This window comes from Pithys albifrons, chromosome 21, assembly GCF_047495875.1.
Source record: "Pithys albifrons albifrons isolate INPA30051 chromosome 21, PitAlb_v1, whole genome shotgun sequence".
NCBI lineage: Eukaryota > Metazoa > Chordata > Aves > Passeriformes > Thamnophilidae > Pithys > Pithys albifrons.
In genome coordinates, this window is record NC_092478.1 from 4,229,343 (window position 1) to 4,247,741 (window position 18,399).

General features: G+C 49.3%; 1 protein-coding gene across 1 annotated transcript in view; it reads right to left on the reverse strand.

Annotated features, from left to right (window-relative positions):
• The window catches only part of COL26A1 (collagen type XXVI alpha 1 chain), a 157,696-nt gene that overhangs the window by 16,249 nt on the left and 123,048 nt on the right, over positions 1 to 18,399 (reverse strand). Inside the window, exons 5-7 of the mRNA XM_071575250.1 lie at positions 11,521 to 11,674; positions 6,402 to 6,518; positions 5,063 to 5,215 (exon numbers count right to left, since the gene is read on the reverse strand). Coding sequence (XP_071431351.1) covers positions 5,063 to 5,215; positions 6,402 to 6,518; positions 11,521 to 11,674 — 424 coding nt within the window. The remainder of the gene's footprint in view (positions 1 to 5,062; positions 5,216 to 6,401; positions 6,519 to 11,520; positions 11,675 to 18,399) is intronic.

Sequence of the window (18,399 nt, forward strand, 5' to 3'; positions counted from 1 at the left end):
TCTGATCACCCCAGAAAAGTTGTCCTTTCTGTCAAAAACTCGGTGTCCCTGCACACCTGTGGGATAACCTTGGAATAACTGACCCAAAGTTTGCCACCTCCAAGGCACATCTGGCTTGGCTGCCAAAACCAAATCAAGGATGGATCTGGATGTGCCTCCTGCCTGGCATCAGTGACCTGCTGAGCCAGCCTGGCACATCCCCCCAGCCTGGTGAGGTGGTGGTGGGAGATGCCATGTGGTCTAAGGATGCAGGAAGGCCCAGGGGGAGGGTGTGCTCTGCCCCCTCCATGTGCTCAGGAAACTTTCCTCCCAGTAAGGATTATTTGGCTCCTGGTCACTGGGACAGCAAAGCCCACATTTTCCACAGCTGGAGGCCACCACAGGAATAATGTCCACCTCCTCCTGCCCATGACCTCGAGCTTAGTCATGATTCCTTCCACCCATCCCTTCAACTCATCCCAGCACAATTCAGAGGAATCCTCTGCAGCAAAAGACTGGAAATGCCTCACTGCAAGTGTCAGGAAGATCAGAAGGTGTTTGTTGGCTGTGCAGAGGTCAGCCCAAAGGTCATCAGGTGGACTCTCCAGAAATTTTTGCAGAAGCCTTTTCAGCTTCTGGAGCTTTGGCAGTGATAGAGAGGCCTTTCCAGCTGGTTCGTTCCAAGTAGTTCCAAGGGAAAACTGTGCAATGGCTTTAACTGCCAAGGATGACAGGATATCTCTGCAATGCCTTCCTGGCAGCAGAACAGCACAAGATCCAACCCAGGTCCCTCTGAGAACCAAATTTTGTGCCTAAAGCCTGAATACAAACAGGTATTTATTTGAGTATTGTTTCTAAACACATTCATCTTCCCCTCCTCACAGCCCTGAAACAAAACAACCGAGCCTGTTTTCATGTTCAGATGGAAAGGTACCCCAGTGAAGTGTGTAATCCAATTAATTTGAGTTTTATTTGACCATGTCAAAATCCATCACGGCTTGGGAGTGAGATGAAATTGGGAAATGAGCATCAAACAGTAGTGAAGGCATTAACAATTGCAGAGCCTTTTGTTTTTAAAGTACAAGTGGTCAACAAAATCAAAGGCACATCCACTGAGAGGGGCAGAGGATTGTCTGCAATCAGCCAGGGTTTAATTACTTCTGGAGGAAAGCCAGGGATAAAGATTTGGGTTACAAAACATTCCAGCTAAATGGTACATTATTATGATGACAGAGCTACTCCCACAAATCCACCCATCCTGACATTTGACTCAATGTTATTTATGAAAGGTGATTCCATGACTGTGGCACAGAAGAGGGCTCTGAGCAGCAGCCCTGGAGCTCAGCACCTCCTGCTTTGGCCAGGGGAGTGCAGGACCATGGCCAGGCAGAACTCACCCAGATCCAGGTTTCCTGTCAGGATCAGCTCTGAATAAAACATGCTGTCAATGAAATGGGATTGAAGGATGACCCTGAGATCAGCTCAGTTGGTTAAAACTTGGTTGTAATAATGCCAAGGCCATGGGTTCAATCCCCTGTGTGGGCCATTGACTCAAGAGTTGGACTCGATGATCCTTGTGGGTCCCTTCCAGCTCAGAATAGTCTGGGATTCTGTGATTCCGTGTTAAAACACAACCCTCATGTTTTTTAAGTTGCTCTCTCCATGTTCCTGTACAACAGCAGCAGGAAGAACTTGTATGTCCTTTTAAACTCCCTTCTCCTTACGAACAGGGAGACATTCTGGGCCCTCTGCAGCTGGAGGGTCTTAGAGCAGCCACAAACCAGCATCAAATGGTAGCAGGAATCTTCCCTTCTGAGCCCCCTCCTGCCCTGGGCAGGCCCTGCTGGGCTCCAGGGCTGGATCTGGTGTCAGTGCTCCTGGACACACCAGAGCAGAAGGCAGATGACTGCCTGACATGTCTGAGAAGACCTTAATGCACAATCTGCTCCAAGAGCTTCCCAGCCCAGCCAAGCCAAGAGGAAGGTGCAACCAGCCTGCCCTGGTCAGGTGGGAGCATCTACACCCTCTGGGAGAGGGCCCAGACATCCTGCAAAGGGGAACCCTGAAACAGCACAGGAATGTCCTCAAGGACACAGTGGCACCTGCCCAGCCAGGGGGGCAGCTCAGGGGCACAGGCTGTTGGTTTTCTCCATCAGACCCTGTTCCCTTCTTCCTCTGCTTCCCCTTTACTTCGTCTGCTCTGTTCTCCTTCCTCAGAAGGGCTTCCCACGGCAGCAGGAACTGGGATATCACTTCCTAAACCCCTGGCCTGTGCTCTGTTCATTGATGTGCTGGGCACACCCCCCCACTGTGCCTCAGTGTCCCCTCAGGCACTGGCACAGCTGCCCAGGGCAGTGCTGGAGTCGCCATCCCTGGCAGTGTTTAAAGACCTGTGGATGTGGCACTTGAGGACACGGTTTAGGGGTGACCATGGTGGTGGTGCTGGGTTAACACCTGACGTGGCCTTAGAGGTCTCTTCCAACTGTGATGACTTTATGAAAAAAGCTGATTTTATCTCATGTGTCCTTTGCAAACTGAAATCACTGAGATGTAAGAAAACAGCCTCAACAGAGCAAAAATTGCATTATTTTCTCCTACTTTTCCCTACAAAGCCTCAGTGTTAGCACAAGAGTAGGTCTGAGCTGACTCCAGAGCAGGTACCTGATCACTCATTTTTAAGTGGCAGAGGAAGTCAGTTCTCCCAGCAGGGGAGCAGCACTTCAGCCTCTGGCCTGGCTCTGAGGTTTCTGACTAAGGCATAAATTCCCCCATTATAGACTTGATTTGTTGAGACAGGATGGAAATAAAGTAATCCTGTCCTAATTTTTTTCTGCTACCTGATCTGGAGGGAAACAACTGGGATTAATTTTTTTTTTTTTCTTTTTACCACAGCAGAGTGAAACTGCAAGAAAACGTTTGTCTCCCAATTTTTGGCTTCTGCCTGCTGATAAATATTGCCAGCAGGAACTTGGGATTAATCAAGGCACAGACATTCAGCATGTTCAGGCAGAACCAAACACTGGGCTGCTAAAAACACCCTGATACCACTCTCACAGTTCCCTGAGTGCTCCTGCCCCTTCCCATTCCCATTCCCATTCCCAGGAATATGCTTCCCCCTGCTGTCAGCACCTGGAATCTTGGGTTTATAGTTTTCAGATGTGCTCCATTCAAAGTAAGTAAATATTTTTTTCCATCTACTCAGGATTTCCAAGGCTAAGCTTTATTGCTTAGGAGGAGGATGAGCTTCCCACCGACCTGTGGTAGGCAAAGTCAGTCACCACAGAGGAAAAATAGTGAGAAAATGGTCTTGATAGGGTTGTTAATGTTATCATGACCACACAATACTTGTACTTGCAGTTAATTTTGTGTTAAGAAAAATTGCCATAAATTTTTGGGCTACTCCTTGTGCAAAGCAAGAACTCCATGGAAGGAGGGAAGCCCAGGGATGGAAATGTAACAGCCAACATTTCCTCACTGCCCTCCAGTCCCTGTGGGAGCCTGTGCTGCCCAGTGCTGCCAGAGTTAATCCAGATAATTATCCACTCATTTATCCTCTTCCCATTTTGGGACAATGCAGAATTCACCCTTCTCACACCAGCTGTGTAATCAAAGCCTTGATGCACTTCTTAATTTTCTCACTCCTTTGCAAGAAAGAGTTGAATTGAAAGGGTGGTTGGAGGGAGGGGCAGCAGCAGCACCCAAAGCATCCTTAAGGATCACTTGGAATAAAAGGCTGAATGCAGAATGACCCCATTTGGTGTGAACCTGTGAGGAGTGAGGGGTCTGTAATGCAAAACTTCCCTCATAAATGCAGGATATCAATTTATATTTTCTGAAGCCCTTGGTATGGGACTGCAATTATTCATCCTGTCCAAGGAACTGCACATGAAATGGAGCTGTTAAAATTCCTCCCAAATTAAAAATACATCTGTTCACTTTCAGGAAAGGGAGTGTGGAGAGCAGAGTGGGTGGAAGGGAAAGGGGAGCTCTAGATAAGTGTCAGACATGGGGAGACTTCCTAATCCTTGGCTGTAACTAAGACAACCAAGCCTCAAAGCTGGCCATGAGCAGCAAAGCTGGGCAAGAGGCACAGCTGAGGGCTGGGGGAGTGGGGATGGGAGACCCAACAGAGCTGGGGCTCCAGGAGTTTAGAAGCCAAGTGGAGACACAGCTGAGCTCTGCTTTCTCAGTCCTGGGTGCCAGGCACACAGGAGTGGGCAAATCAAGCCCAAATCCATCAAAAAGCAGGATGTGCCTTTCCTGGAAAGCCTTTTCTTGCCCTGCACAGCACAAATCAAATAAATGTATTTTGTAAATCACCATAGGCACAAAAAAATCCCCTGACCCTCCAGTCAGAGGGAAGGGATAAATCATGGGCTCAGTGTGAGAATTCCAGCCTGTGATTCTGTGTTTGTGGATGTGGGAAAATGTGGAGGCACCAGAAATGCACGTGGAAGATGCATCTGTGGGGGCAGGAAAAGGTATGCAAGAACAGATGTCCTTGTCCTGTTACATAATTCCAGAGTCACAAATTTTGGTGTTTACTGGTTCCTGAACAGCCCTGGCACTGCCACACCAGTTTCTGAGCAGCCCTGGCCCTCCTACACCCAGCAGTGGCACAAAGAGAGCTCCCACCAGCAGTTTTGGTGCACCAGCACCCAACCAGCCAGGGCCTGGATGTCCCTCCCCCTTGTCTCTCAGGTGACACTACCTGAGCTCTGTCACTCCCTACAGACCCTCTACCCAGCAGCCACTCATGATGAAAGCTGCAAGGACACCAAGTCACCTCCTCAAAGCTGTGATGGACCCAAAAAACCAGGGAGCAAAATCCCGCACTCCCTGTTCTCACTGATGATTTTAGGAGAGCACTGACTTAGTTCTTAATTTTGGAGAGGTGAACCCCTTTAGCTTCTAAAGTGTTTCATCCTGAACAGGACCTTCCAAGAGACACACCCAAGGGAGGCAGATTGTCCTGCTGCTCCCAGGGCCTGGCAGAGCCAGAGGTGGAAGGGCTGAGCTGCTCCCCTGCCTGCCCAACCTGCTGAGGCACCAGAACCACGTGGGAACTGAGGAGGGAACTTACTTTCTTTCTCAGCCGTGGGCTGGAGTGAGTAGAGAACCCCTTGCTGGAAGGTAAGAGGGAGGCTTGGGGTGGCTGGTGGCCCTGGAGGTCCTGGGGGACCTGGGATCCCAGTTTCTCCTGGAAGTCCTCTTGGTCCTTGAGGTCCCAACAGTCCTGTGCAGAGGCAGGAGAGGATGTGTTAGTGTGTCTGGGGATGTGCTGACAATGCCAACATATGAAAAGGCAGCAACAAGACAAAGACTTTCTGTCCTGAACTGCAGTTATGGGAATTAGGGATGCAGGGGGAAATAGGAACAGCTTCCCAATATTCCCTTTTTTTGTTTAGCATTTTCCTCTGCAAAGCAGACAAGCTGATTCAGCTCAAAGCTGCTGCCTTTGAGCTGCTTTATTCCTGAAAGAGGGAAATCACCCCCTTCCCTGAGGCTGAGCAAGAAACTAAAGCAAGGTGTGAAATCAAATCTCTCTGTTGCCCTCCAGGCACACCTGTGTGTCACCTGCTGCCAGGAAAGCACAGGAAGAGCAGGGGAAGCACAGGCAGCCCAGCACAGACTGGTCCTGCTTCCTGTGGGGCTGGAAGGCTCTCACTGCAAACTGAGAAACCAAAAGGCAGACACATCCTTGGCCAGACTTTGGCCATTGACAGGTTGCCAGGAAGTGCCAAAAAAGTAGTCAGGGCTGCTCTCACATTTAAGTCATGTTCCAAGTTTGAAATCTTTCCTGAGCTCAGACTTACAAGGCACAGCCTTTGAGCCACAGAGAGCACAGAGCCTGAGGTCTGGCACCTATTGTGTAGTATCACCTTCATCAAAACATTGAGGAACATTGTGAGGATGAAGAAAGTCTCCCAGCTCAGGAACGGAGTGTTCTCTCAAAGAATGGCCTCATAACCTTTTCCCTTTACATACAAAAGCACCATTAGTTTGACATCCTGGCATCTGGCAGCTTGACACAAATGGGGGAGAAAAAAGGGAGTTAAAACAGGCACCCAGCGAGAGGGTTAACCAGGGAAGGCTCTGCTGCAGAGGCTGACAGCTCCCACACTGCTTCTCACAGCTCCTGAGCAGCATGGGGAAACATGATCTGCTCTGCAGCTTTCTGGGACAGGATCTCTGCAGCTCCACAGGAAATCCCAAGCTCTGGCATGGTTGTGCAGGTGGTTTCTGCCCTGAGTGCTCCTGGCTGAGCTCAGCACTCAGGGGACTCACTGCGATGGATTCGGGACCAACTGAAGATGCTCAACATCTTGTGTGTCTGGCCTTTCATGACCTGCTGTCACAGACAATTTGTGTGAGGTGAAACCTCTCCCATCTCAGTAGCACTGCCCTCCTCCAGGACTCACCTGGTGGCCCTGCTGGGCCCCTCTCCCCGGGTTGGCCCTTCTCTCCTTTGGGTCCTGGTGGTCCTGGGAGACCAGTTGGTCCAACAGGGCCTGGAGGACCAACCTGTCCTGGCAGCCCTGAAAACATTCACAAAGGAAATTAGCTGGAGATCAGGACACTGCTGGGGTCAGAAGGTCTTCAGCACCCTCAAAACCAGAGGAGGGGGACTCAGAGATGCACAGAAATGCAGCTGTGCCCAGACAGGGTGGCACTGGTGGCAAGAGTTGTCTGGCAGAAGAGCCAGACTGGACCTTGCTTCTCCTCTTCCTCCTCCAATCCTTAAAGAAAAAACATGTCCCCAAGCACAACACCCTCCCCAAGAAGTCAGCAGGATGTGCTGCTCCAGCTGGGATGTGCTGGGCAGACAAACTGAGCCCACACTGTCCCCTCCCCAAGGCCTGAACAGCTCTGACTGTCCTTTGCTGGGCTGATCCAGACACATCAGCTCGAGGGTAGTCCCAGTGGATCAAAACACACAAAATAGATTTGCAAAAGCCAATCAAACCCTGTCTCCCACTTGCTCTGGCTGATCTCTGCCTGTCCCCCAGAGATTCTGCATCAAAGAGGTTTCCCTGTTTCCTGGGTTCCTTCATCTCCAAGTGCACCATGATGTGCACAGGCTTTTTTCACCCTAAACTGAAGTTAATGCACCCCCACTTCTGAAGGAAATAGATGTCTCCAACTGATATCCATGACCAGGGTGCTGAGCAGGGTTCCAGGGTTATGGAGGCACCAGGAGCACAGTGGGATGTTCCTTGGTAAGTCCACTCAGACCCCCAGTGAGCCCACAGAAGGTGCAGGCAGTGTTTGTGATCTGAAAGGGGCTATTTCTGATGACACTAAATAAAATCTTAATGTTGTTTCCTCCAGACTATCAACACAATAACAACACTTGGCAATTTTATAGTGTTTTTCAGGAAAACACTGCACATCTTTGGCTCACGTGGAGAGACACTTAAACACTGTGCAAACAGCAGCAAAGCCTTTAATAGCTCGGAGACGTGGGCGAGTTAGTCTGTCTGCTCAGATTAAGTGGTTACTGGTTACAAGAAAGGCATTAACTGCCAGAGCCAAGAGAGTCAGAGGCTCCTGGTTTCTGGGCTACCAGAGGGCTCAGAGTATCTGAAAACAGGGGCAGATGCAGCTCCAAAGCCAGAGGGACATAGGGATGAGTCCAAAGTTCAGCCCACTCGGGTTTCAAGTTTTAGTCCCTGTGTTATGTGTGACCTTAACCCAGCAGAGCAATTGAAGGTTTGAGCAACTCTTAAGGAGTGTCCTTCCCCTTTCCCAGTACCAGGAGAGGTACTGGACCCTCCAAGAGCAGTGCCAGGAGAACATGCTGCATGTGGGGTGGAGAGAGTGGGTGGGAATAGAGGGAGAGAAGGAGGAAAGGAACTGGCCAACTACCACCCTCCCAGCTGGTACCACAGGGCCCAGGACTACACCAGAAAATCAGGGCTCACAACGTTTGCAACTCCCAGTTTGGATCCTGTTCCCAATCCTGTGGGACAGCCCAGCTGGGCTAAAAACCATGTCACCCCAGACGTTCATCCAAACTCTCCTCATTTCTCAGAACAAAGAAATAATCCCCAATATTAGACCCCCCTGGAAATTTTATCCTCTTTTCTTTTTTTTTTCATTTTGGAGAGATGTCCAAATTATTTTCTCTAACAAAAATGAAATGTATCCACCTCTAATCCAGGGTGAAACTGGAAAGACCAAAGAGGCTCAAAGGCTTTGTGTGTGGGAAGGTGTCCCTGTACTTGTGTTGCATTCAGTCATCATTAAAGATCTGATTTGAGTATTGAACAAGGAATTAAGGTAAAGTTTTAATTTGGATCCATTTGGTTACCCACAGGACACAAACTGCAGACATTTCTGTGAGGATCTCTTTGAATGGATCTCACCTGGCACTGCAAACAATTCCTGCCTCTGTCAAAAGCCCCCAGCACACCTGAAACTTTTTTGCAGCAAATCCTTTCCAGCACAGAAGGAAGAAGAACAGAAACTGTTTTGCAAACACAACATGCTGTGGTGCTGAGTGTGGGTCAGAGCCTTCCCTCACTTGTACAAATCAGCCTCAATCCTTCAGTGCAACCTTAAAACTCAATCCCATGAACTCCACCAGAGCAGGAGCAATCCCTTCCTGCAGCATCCTCAATCACTCTGCTGCAGCAGAGCTTTAGAGAAAGTGGCACTTCCTTCCCTGGAGGGGAAAGTGCTGAAGGAAAGGCTGGGAGAAGCAGCACTGAGTGATGTGTCAGGCCAATAAATGCTCATACTGGTGACAAATGGTGTTACCAGCATAGCAGAGACAAGTGCAAAGGGGAGAAGAAAGAGGGAAGGATTGAGGGAAAAGGGGGGAGGGAAATGAATAGGCCAAATCTTCAGCTGGCATCAATCAGCTCTGCTGCAGGGGCAAGTGCTTATCCTCCAAAAATATGAAGGAGAAGGTTCCAAATCTCTGAGGGTTCCTGGCCTTTGGGACACATCACATGCAGGACAGTTTGTGCTTTGAAAGAGAAACAGCAGAAAGCACTAACTTACCCTGAGGTATCAGCTGCTCCTCTGCACCTCTGTGTCCTTTAGGCTCTGGGTAAGACGGACAGGGTGAAAAAAAATAAAAATAAAAAAAAAGAGAGAGAGAGAAAAAAGAGAGATGAAAAATTAGGTCTCTTGCTGCCAACTGGCTCAGCCAGAGTATATATATTTTCTTAATACTCGGAAAAATGTATCCTGTTGATTAACAAGCTGATCAGAAAGGCCAGGGGTGCAGCTGTCTCAACAGCACTGATTGCTTTTAAATGATTGTCTATTCTCAGCCCTGTCACTCACACAAGAAATAACTACCCTCATAAACAGTAGCACGTTTTCCTGGACCTGGGCCTGGAGAGGCATCAGCCAACTCAGAGCTCCAAGGTCATCCAGAAACACTCCCAGCATTCCCAGCATCCTGTCGCTGTCAACCGTCCTTGTGTCAGGCACCAGCGCTCTGCCCTTGGTCCATCTGGCTGAGAAACTTGGTGGCAGCCAAGCTACAGCTTGGATTTGTTTTGGCTGAACACCCAGAAGGAGGGCAAAGTAGGGAATGTTCCACCAAGACTCTGGGCTTTCCACAGCCCCACATCACTCAGGTTTGACTTCCACCTACTTCAATATCCCACTTGTTGAAAGATCTCCCGAGGGCTGCGAGCTCTGCAGGAGGACCTGGGGCAGCTTTGGGCCACAAGTCCCAGCACAGCATTGAACTCACACAAGGTGGGCAGTTCCCCTCCATCCTAAACCAAGTGTGTGGAATTCCCTACACTTCCCCCAAATCCACAGGGAGGTGGTTTTGGCTGGGTTGGAACTGGAGATACAGATGGGTGTGGGGAGGGAAGGAAGCCAAATGTGGTCCCAGATGCAGATAAAACCAGAAATATCCCCACAGCTCCTTAGCCAAGCAAGGATTTGAAGCCCACAGGGGCTCCAGCAGGCAACCACATGTCAATAAGCAACTTAACTGATTGTTTCTGATTGCTGAAAGACACTGTCCTGACTCGAAACGGTCCAGTGCATTCCTGATTCCCAGTTATTACTCCAGAGTTGTTATTCCACACTAGGTTAAATAAATCAAGGCTACAAAAACAAGGGGGAACAGTGAGCAAGGACCCCACCTGGTAGCACACACAGAGCCTGGAAGGTTGGCTGACACCACAGGCTCACACACAGCTCAGGCATCATCACCTGCTTTTTGGAGGTGACCACCAGCTGCTCCTGGACTTGCTGCAGGGGTGGAGGGTGGCCCATGGAGTCACCCTGGTGCTACAGGGGAGCTGCTGTGCTCTGCAGCTCTGCCAAGAGCCTGGGGGACAGGCTGTCCCTGCTCCATGCTCAGAGAGAGATGACCATGTGTGAGGAGCCTCCAAGAGGAGAGGACTTTGAGTGGCCCAGTATTCTGCTGGACCTATTTAGTACAGCAAAGTGCAGGTGCAGAGAAGCTGTGACAGCAGAAATAAATGCCACAGAGAGGGCAGGAGGAGCCCGTGGTGGACACTGGGGAACTGCTCTAACTCAGCTCCTGGCCCTGAGAACACTTTGCAGAACATGCTGTGAGGGAACCTCCCTCCATGTTGTGGCATCAAGTCAAATCAGAAACACGGACCACATCTGGACTGTGTTGGTTGCTCCAAGTCTGCTGCAGTCATGAAGGGCTGCCATAATAAACTGCTCAGGCTGAGAAAATTAAAAGGCAAAAAAAAAGAAGAAAAAGGCAAAAAAGGCCCTGAAGAGACTAAAGAACTGCTCTGGGAGCAAGCAAAGCACCAGACAGACAGGCCTTTGGAAGCAGAGAGCAGGGATCTTGGAAAAAGATGCCAAGGTCAAGGAAATTCAATGCGTGGGGCTCTGTCTAGCCAAGTGGGCTCAGAGGGGGAGTTTCTTCTAAGTGCATTTTTTTTTCATGCCACAAGAGGGATCATAAAACAGCCCATTGTGTTTATGGCAAATTTAGAAAATATAAAGCAGACTTGCAAGTGATGTTGCTATTCATGGGAAAGCTTTTTGTCCCAATAAAAGTAAGAATTCCCTGTGCAGCCCAGTCCTGTACCCCCAGCACTGCTGCCAGACTGGGAAATGTTGCAGCCAGAGCTCAGCAGGTGAGGAGGAATTGCCCCACTGTGCTCCTGATGGTTCTCTGGAGCTTCCCTAGGAATGTTTCAATCCATCCAGCCCTCAAAATCCATAGTGTTTGGGCTTCAAACAAACACACTGACACACACACAGGCAGGCCCTGCTGAGGTTAACAGGACTCAGCTTCCCAGAGAGCAGGATCCAGCTGCTGGGAGATCCCTGTGGCAGCAGGAATCGAGGCTGCCACAGGGCATCATGGCTGGAAACATGGAGCTTCATGTGTTAGTTTGTGAGCTTTGCTACTTTCTTCCAAGAACATGCTGCTCTGCCCTGGTTGTACTCAAGGAAGGACAGACTTCCAACCCCTCTCCTGTGCAGCTTCCAACTCCAGAGCAGACTGGCACAGCCTCCTCTTTAGGAATCCCATTTGTGGGATGGCTGAGTTGGTGAGGAGCAGGTCTGGCTTACCCCCAGATCCCACTGCTTTTCTCAGGACAGTCCCAGGATTCAGCAGGGGAAAGGCATCTGGCAGCAAATCATCATACCACGTGGCTGTTGTCCCAGTGATGGGCAGGTTGTTCTCCAAGGGAGGGCTTCGCTCCGCAGCCTCCAGCAGCAGGATCTGGGCAAGGACACAGGGAATGCAAACAAGGTCAGCACATGGTTTCAGACATGGGCTCAGTTCCTGAAGAGATCTTGAAACTCCTCTCCTTGCCAGCAGAAGCTGGGAATAATTCTGCATCCCAAACAGAGGGATTTTGGTGTTAAAGCTTTATTGCTTTTCTCAAAAGTGGCAGCAATTAGTACATGAAGCTGGTGTGTTAATTGTACCAGGATCACACACCCCCTCCTTGGAGAGGGCTCCACTGCCTCCAGAGAGACTCCTGTGGCACTGTCTCCCAGAAACATGAACCCAGGGACCAAGGTTGGTGCCAGGGGGCACAGCATTTCCCTGGGTTATGTGTTCAAACCCAGAGTCCTGAGATGGGACACTGCTGAGAGCTGGGTCGGTGCCTGCAGGCCCAGGGGAGCACACTGAGCACCAGCACTGGCTGGAAGGCAAAGCACAAATACTGACCAAATTAAAGACAAGGGAGAATATGAAGCTCTTAAAGAGCTGAAGGGCTTTAACTTTGAAGCAAATAGAAAAAAGGAGGCTATTTCCTCTAAGAGCACTAATTCAAAGTAAGAGGATATTATTAAAACTCAGCTGTTTCTGTACCTGCAAATAAACCCACATCCCTGAGCAACTTGGGCCATTTACAACCTACACTCCTTGGAAGAGTGACCCCACTCTCTACACATGACTCAGACTGTTCATTAAGCTGCACTCCCCTGTATGAAACTGGGAATTTGTCTCTAACATGGCTGCAAAAAACCTCAATGTCCCCAAAAAGTAGAGGGATGGAGGACCCAGGTGGACTCTGCCCACTGACACATTCCATTAAATAAAGTGAAGCCCAGCAGAATATTCACTGCCCTTTATAATCAACATTTTAAATTAAAGTTTTCACAAAATAAGCATTTAGGAAATAATAAAGTTTCTATTTTGATCTAAGTTCTTCATCCCTCTGCCTTCCCAGCCACTGGCAAGGGTGGTATAACAAAGCAGTCTACAGATTTCTTCTGGAAAAGTCCAAGCAATTGGAATAACTGACCTGGAATGTTTTTTTACAGCCAAGCAGAAGCTGAACAGAGCCCAAGGGCAGCACCCACTTCCCCAGAGGGTTGGCAGGCCCTGTTTTAGCCACCCTGGGATGCAGCAGCCACCCCGCCCCTGCCCTGGCAGCTGGAGGGAGCCCTGCCCAGGATGGACACAGGATGCCCATCAGGCAGGAGCAGTTTCCAGAACAAGAGTTTAGATCTCCAACACCTCCAGCAAAGGCACTTCCTACACACAGAGCCACAGGGGGGAATTGTGCTGGGAGTGCAGCACTGAGGTTTGTTACAGCATCAGCTTTTCCTGCCTGGAAACCACCTAAGCAATGCTGATTTAGGGATAAGGGAAATAAAGGAGAATGCAGCTCAAACTTTCCATTAAATCCCTAGAAGGTTTAGCTTTTACACGCCGTGTTGTCTTTACATAATGAAGTCACACTGCAATTATAAATGAGAGTGACTTGGCTCCTCTTGTTTGTTTTTTAACTTGCAATTATTACAAGGTTTATCACTTCTTTATTGCAAGGCCTGGAGAGAGCCAGAATTGCAGCAGTGCCAGAAATGATGAACTTCCTGCAGAATGTCCTGGCCTGACAGGGGTGAATCAGAAACTAATTAAACTGGGAGCTGCTTAAGTGCAAGGGAACTGAATGTCACTCTTATTCAGTTATTGGAAGGATCTTTATTCCCAGATCCAGAGTCCTGCTTTCTGAGGGAAGCAAAGAGGAGTAAGGTCACAGTGCTTTTAACCATTAGGCTCCTCCAGTGCCAGGTGAGGAAGGAACTGGTTCTGTCTCCTGCCCTCTGTACTCTTCCCCAATGATTTATTTACCTTTAAAAGAAACGTGTGAACAATTCAACAAACACTCCAGCATGTGCCTTACCATAATCATGTTTAATTCCTATTGACATGGGGCTTGAGACCTTTTCTAAATCACTTTATACTATTTATTGCATCATCCTCTTATCTCCCCAGCAGAGACCTGGATGTTGGCACAATCTGCTCAGCCACAGAGGGAAAGCCAACCCTGGGGGTGGCAGATTGCAGGGGCTGCAGCCAGGGCAGGGCTGGGATGCTCCTGCTGCAAGGAGGGGACACACAAGGGCTGTGCTGGGCAGAGCTTTGCCCCAGCCCAGCAGAGCTGTGGGAGGAGTGATATGAACTCAAGGCAGTGAAGGTCAGAGCCCAGCAAACCACAGGGGCCCGTGGCCCTCCCTGGTGGCTCGAGCAGCACCAGAACAGCCCTGCCCAAGGTCACAGCTGGAGTGGAACGGCTCCAAATCACTTTTATGGGTGATAATAAAAATGTGTTACCACATCATCAACACAGAACAGTGGCAATGGTATCCTTTTCATTAAAACAACATGTTTTAAATGAGTGCTCTGCTGATAAATGCTGTAAAAGCTTTAAAGGCATGCACGGAATAATCCAGTATGTGCTTTTATAAATTGACTATATATACTTTGCAGTCATTAAAGACTCAAACCATAGTAACAAGTTTATTTTCCCTGGGCATGAAATGATAGAGGTCAGGAATTCTCCAGACTTGAAATTGCTGAGAAATTCTAGTTTTTATGATTAAGCCTGAAGAAGTGCCCAAAAGAAATAAATCAGAAAGAAGAGAGCTCTCACATCCCTGAGAGCCACAGAGCCAAACTAAAGAAGGAAAAGCACAAGGGATTTAGTCACATTCAAAAATCTCCAACTACACACAGCTCTTTCAACAAGGAGTGTCCTCTCACAGCTCACACAGCACAAATGGGCTCCTTACACATTATTGCAATAGCACTGGAGCCATTCATCTATTTTCTGTCACGTTCTGTTTTTCTTAAGGCTGCCATTGCTGTAGTTGAGGGACTCAAGGAGAATTCCCACTTTCATTAAGCAAAAAAAAGAAACTTTCTAGCCCTCTGAGTAAACTGCTGGAAAATGATACCACAGGGGCTCACAGCCAGAAAGCAAATTAGCAAAATGTGCAATGGATTAAAGTCTCAGTATTAAAATCTTGGTATTTTCTAGTCAATAAGGTCGAGGTAGAGGCATAACACCAAGTGAAGAATGTGTGGTTTCCACTGGGAGTCTTCTTTGCAAGCAGTGCCCACCTCTGTTGGTATTGCCACTTCCAGCACCAAAGTTCTGCCTCTGTGAAGAGTGGAGGCAGAAAATACCCTCATGCCACCATATAAATGAAATGTCTCTTGATGCCATGGGTACTGTCAGGCACCCAGGCAGGGCAGGGGCAGAGGAAGAGCTGAGGGATGCAGTCATGGTTGCTGCTGTGATGGCAGGGCAGCAGGTCCTGCACAAGACAAGGAAACCTTTCCTCCCCACCTCTTGCTGCATTGTCCAAGTTTAAGGGTGGCCTCAACTCAGCAAAACGCTGTGGATTTTGTCTTTCTGCATGTCTGGAAGGGGAGAGTCCACTCTGAGCCTGCCTGGACATGCTGGAGAGGAGCCTCTGGCAGGGAGCTCCCAGCAGCACTGGGGCTGTCTCTGCTTTCCAGGACCCATCTCAGCTGCAGCTGAACCAGGACTGGGTCAGGAGCCTGGAAGGAACAGCAATGGGGCCACATGTCCTGCCAAGAGAGCAGCAGGAGCCAGGCTGGGGCAGCAGCAGTGTGGGAACACACAGGGAGGTGAGGATGGGGCTGCAGAACCCACCCAGCTCCCCTGAGCCCTCTGCAGAGACACGAGTGTTCTGTGCCTGCAGCTCCATCCCAGCTCACCCAACCCACCTCCTCCTTCTCCATTTGCCAGCATGAACTCTCCAGACTTCACACACATAGCACAGCTCTTGCATCAGATCAAAAGCTCAGGCCAGGGACAATGGAAATGGGAGGATGGTTTTCATCTTCTTGAGATGTTCACTGTCAGAGGACTGTGTGTTTTTGGCTTGTAGTGGCTTTCAAGAACCCTGTTTTGGTTGTTCCCACTCATCAAAAGGAGATTTCACAAGAAAAACCTCCTCCCTCATCTATTCTCTGCTCACATTCTGGGTGTGCTGTAACTAGGTAGGTGCTAAAAACAAGGAGAGAACAGCCAGGCTTCCAAAGATTTCCAAATTGATAAGACAGGGCTCCGAATGATTTTCTTTGGATACAAATCCAGATGGATATTATTAATTAATAAACAGGGGATGGATATTTGGTCTCTTGAAGCGCTGATGGAATGAACTCCCCTCCATCCCTCTCTAAAGAGGAGGCAAAGGAACTGCATCAATCCAGCTCATCAGCTAAAAATTCCAATGTAAAATAAGATACCCTTGATCTTGTAAAGACATGAGCTGATTAATAATGGCAATTGTATAACTTGCTGGACATGTCTTTCTTTATAGCAAATTATTTGGCAATATAAGATTTTTTTCAATCGTTCATCAAGACACAGATCTGAGCAGGGAGTTCACAAAATCTGATGGAGAATGGTGTCTCTCACTGCAAACACCAGGCTCCAGTGCAGACACAAGTGCTTGGTTTCCAAAGCCAAGAGGCAGTCAGTAAAAGCCCACTAAAATCTGATGAACTGGGTGCCCAGGGAGAACCTGGGTGACTTCATCCTTAGAACATCTTACAGGCTTTGGCCAAAGGGGACAAGATAATTAGTGCATGGAGGAGTTTTTGTTGTACTGATAAATTATGGGGGGAGCCATAGCTGATGTCATGGTGGTGACTCAAAGCAGAGCAAAAGGTGAGGTTTATGTCACCAGCCAAGGCATGGAAGGCAGAAACATGGACCAAAGGCTTCTGTGAGACCACAGGTAGCACAGTCCTTGTTCTTTCTACAAATAGGTTTATGGGATTTCCAAAAGAGAGACTGGAAGAGGTGACTGTTTCCTCAGCAGGTCCCTTCTGGAGTGGGAGCAGAGCAGAGCAGACACAAAACATGGGCTGCCCTACCAGCTCAGGTGAAACACAGGCACTGCTCAGCAGCTCAGCAGCCCTGGAGGCTTTGCCTGAGGGAGCAGCAGGAGGTAAGGGCTGGCCGTGTCCTCTGAAGCCCCCAGGGATCTGCCTGGCTCTGCTCCACAGTGGGAGTCACCTCGGAGAGCCCTGAGCCAGCTCTGCAGCCCGAGGTGTGGCAGCCAGGGAGGCTCCAGCAATCCTTCCACCCTGTGCTGAGAGCTCACAGTGAAGCACCCAAAGGAGCTCAGAGTGAAGGCAGATCCCCCATCGCTCCTTCAAACACCTGATAAAAATACATCAGAGCTGTAACTTTCCACCCTCAAACCCACATTACTCCTGCCTGCCCAGTGTGTTGCTTGTCACCTGCTGGGGATGTAGGAGTGGAGGACATGGAGCCAGGCCAGCCTGAGGTGAGCTCAGCCTTGACAAAGCACCCCCTGCTCCCACAGCAGCTTTGGGGTCAGCTCTCCTTCCCAGCAGGTGAGGAGCCCTCAGCTCTGAGGGATTCACATCCCCTGGCTCAGGTGCCTCCCGTGCTCTTCTCTTTCACTGAGCTCTAAAAGCTGCGAGGAGGGCAGCACAGTGGGACCAGATGAGGGGCTTGGGCCTTTCCTGGCTCACCTTGGTGCAAGCTGGAAAAAAGGAAGGGTCAAGCAGCTGCTCGTGTCCACCCTGCAGAACCAGCAGCAGCCTCGTGGCCAGCTCTGGGTTCCCTCCCCATTTCTCAGCCATGTCACAGCACCATGAAATGTTTGCTGCCTTGCAAATATTTCTCCACTTACAGCAGGGAATTGTTTTAGTGTCTATCAGAGGAAAAAAAAGTCAAATCCCATAAAACATCTCAGGCAGCTGCCAGTATTTCATGTAACTGCTTGGAAGAAGGGGGAGATACAGAAACATTTTGTACAATGATCACATTAAAACTCCAAGTAATGTTTCATAATCCAAAGACACGGGGTAGTGAAGCTGCTGTGGGGAATCTGTCCTAAACAAATGAGCTGATAGCAGATAAATAGCAAAATATTGATCAAATTCTGTGCATGGGACAAAGATTTTCTGTAAAACCTTTCAATCTTCTGCATGGAGAGATCACATTACAAGGACTGTTTTCATGCAAAAAATATGCATGTCATTTATCAATCACACAATTAATCAATCAGACACTGAATGTGTAACGTTATCTCCCAGCATTAAAGCTGTAAGTGAAAAGCCACAAACCTGCCAAAAGTAGTGTCAGGAGATAGGCCTGGGTTTTACCAGCTCAGCTCAAGTGCTGCACTCCAGCTCTGACCCAAACCTGGGACTAAAACACTCTGCCCAGAGCTCTGTGGTGGAGCTTGTTAAGAGAAACTGGGTGAAGAAAATGAGCAGAAATTTGTATGTAGTTGCCTGTACCCCTGGCAGATATACCTGTACCCTTGCCAGATCTACCTGTACCCCTGCCAGCCCTGCCTGTACCCCTGGCAGCCCCGCCTGTACCCCTGGCAGCCCCGCCTGTACCCCTGGCAGCCCTGCCTGTACCCCTGCCAGCCCTGCCTGCTCCCCTGGCAGACCTGCCTGTACCCCTGGCAGATATACCTGTACCCCTGCCAGATCTACCTGTACCCCTGCCAGACCTACCTGTACCCCTGGCAGATCTACCTGTACCCCTGCCAGCCCTGCCTGTACCCCTGCCAGATCTACCTGTACCCCTGCCAGACCTACCTGTACCCCTGCCAGCCCTGCCTGTACCCCTGGCAGCCCTGCCTGTACCCCTGCCAGACCTACCTGTACCCCTGCCAGACCTA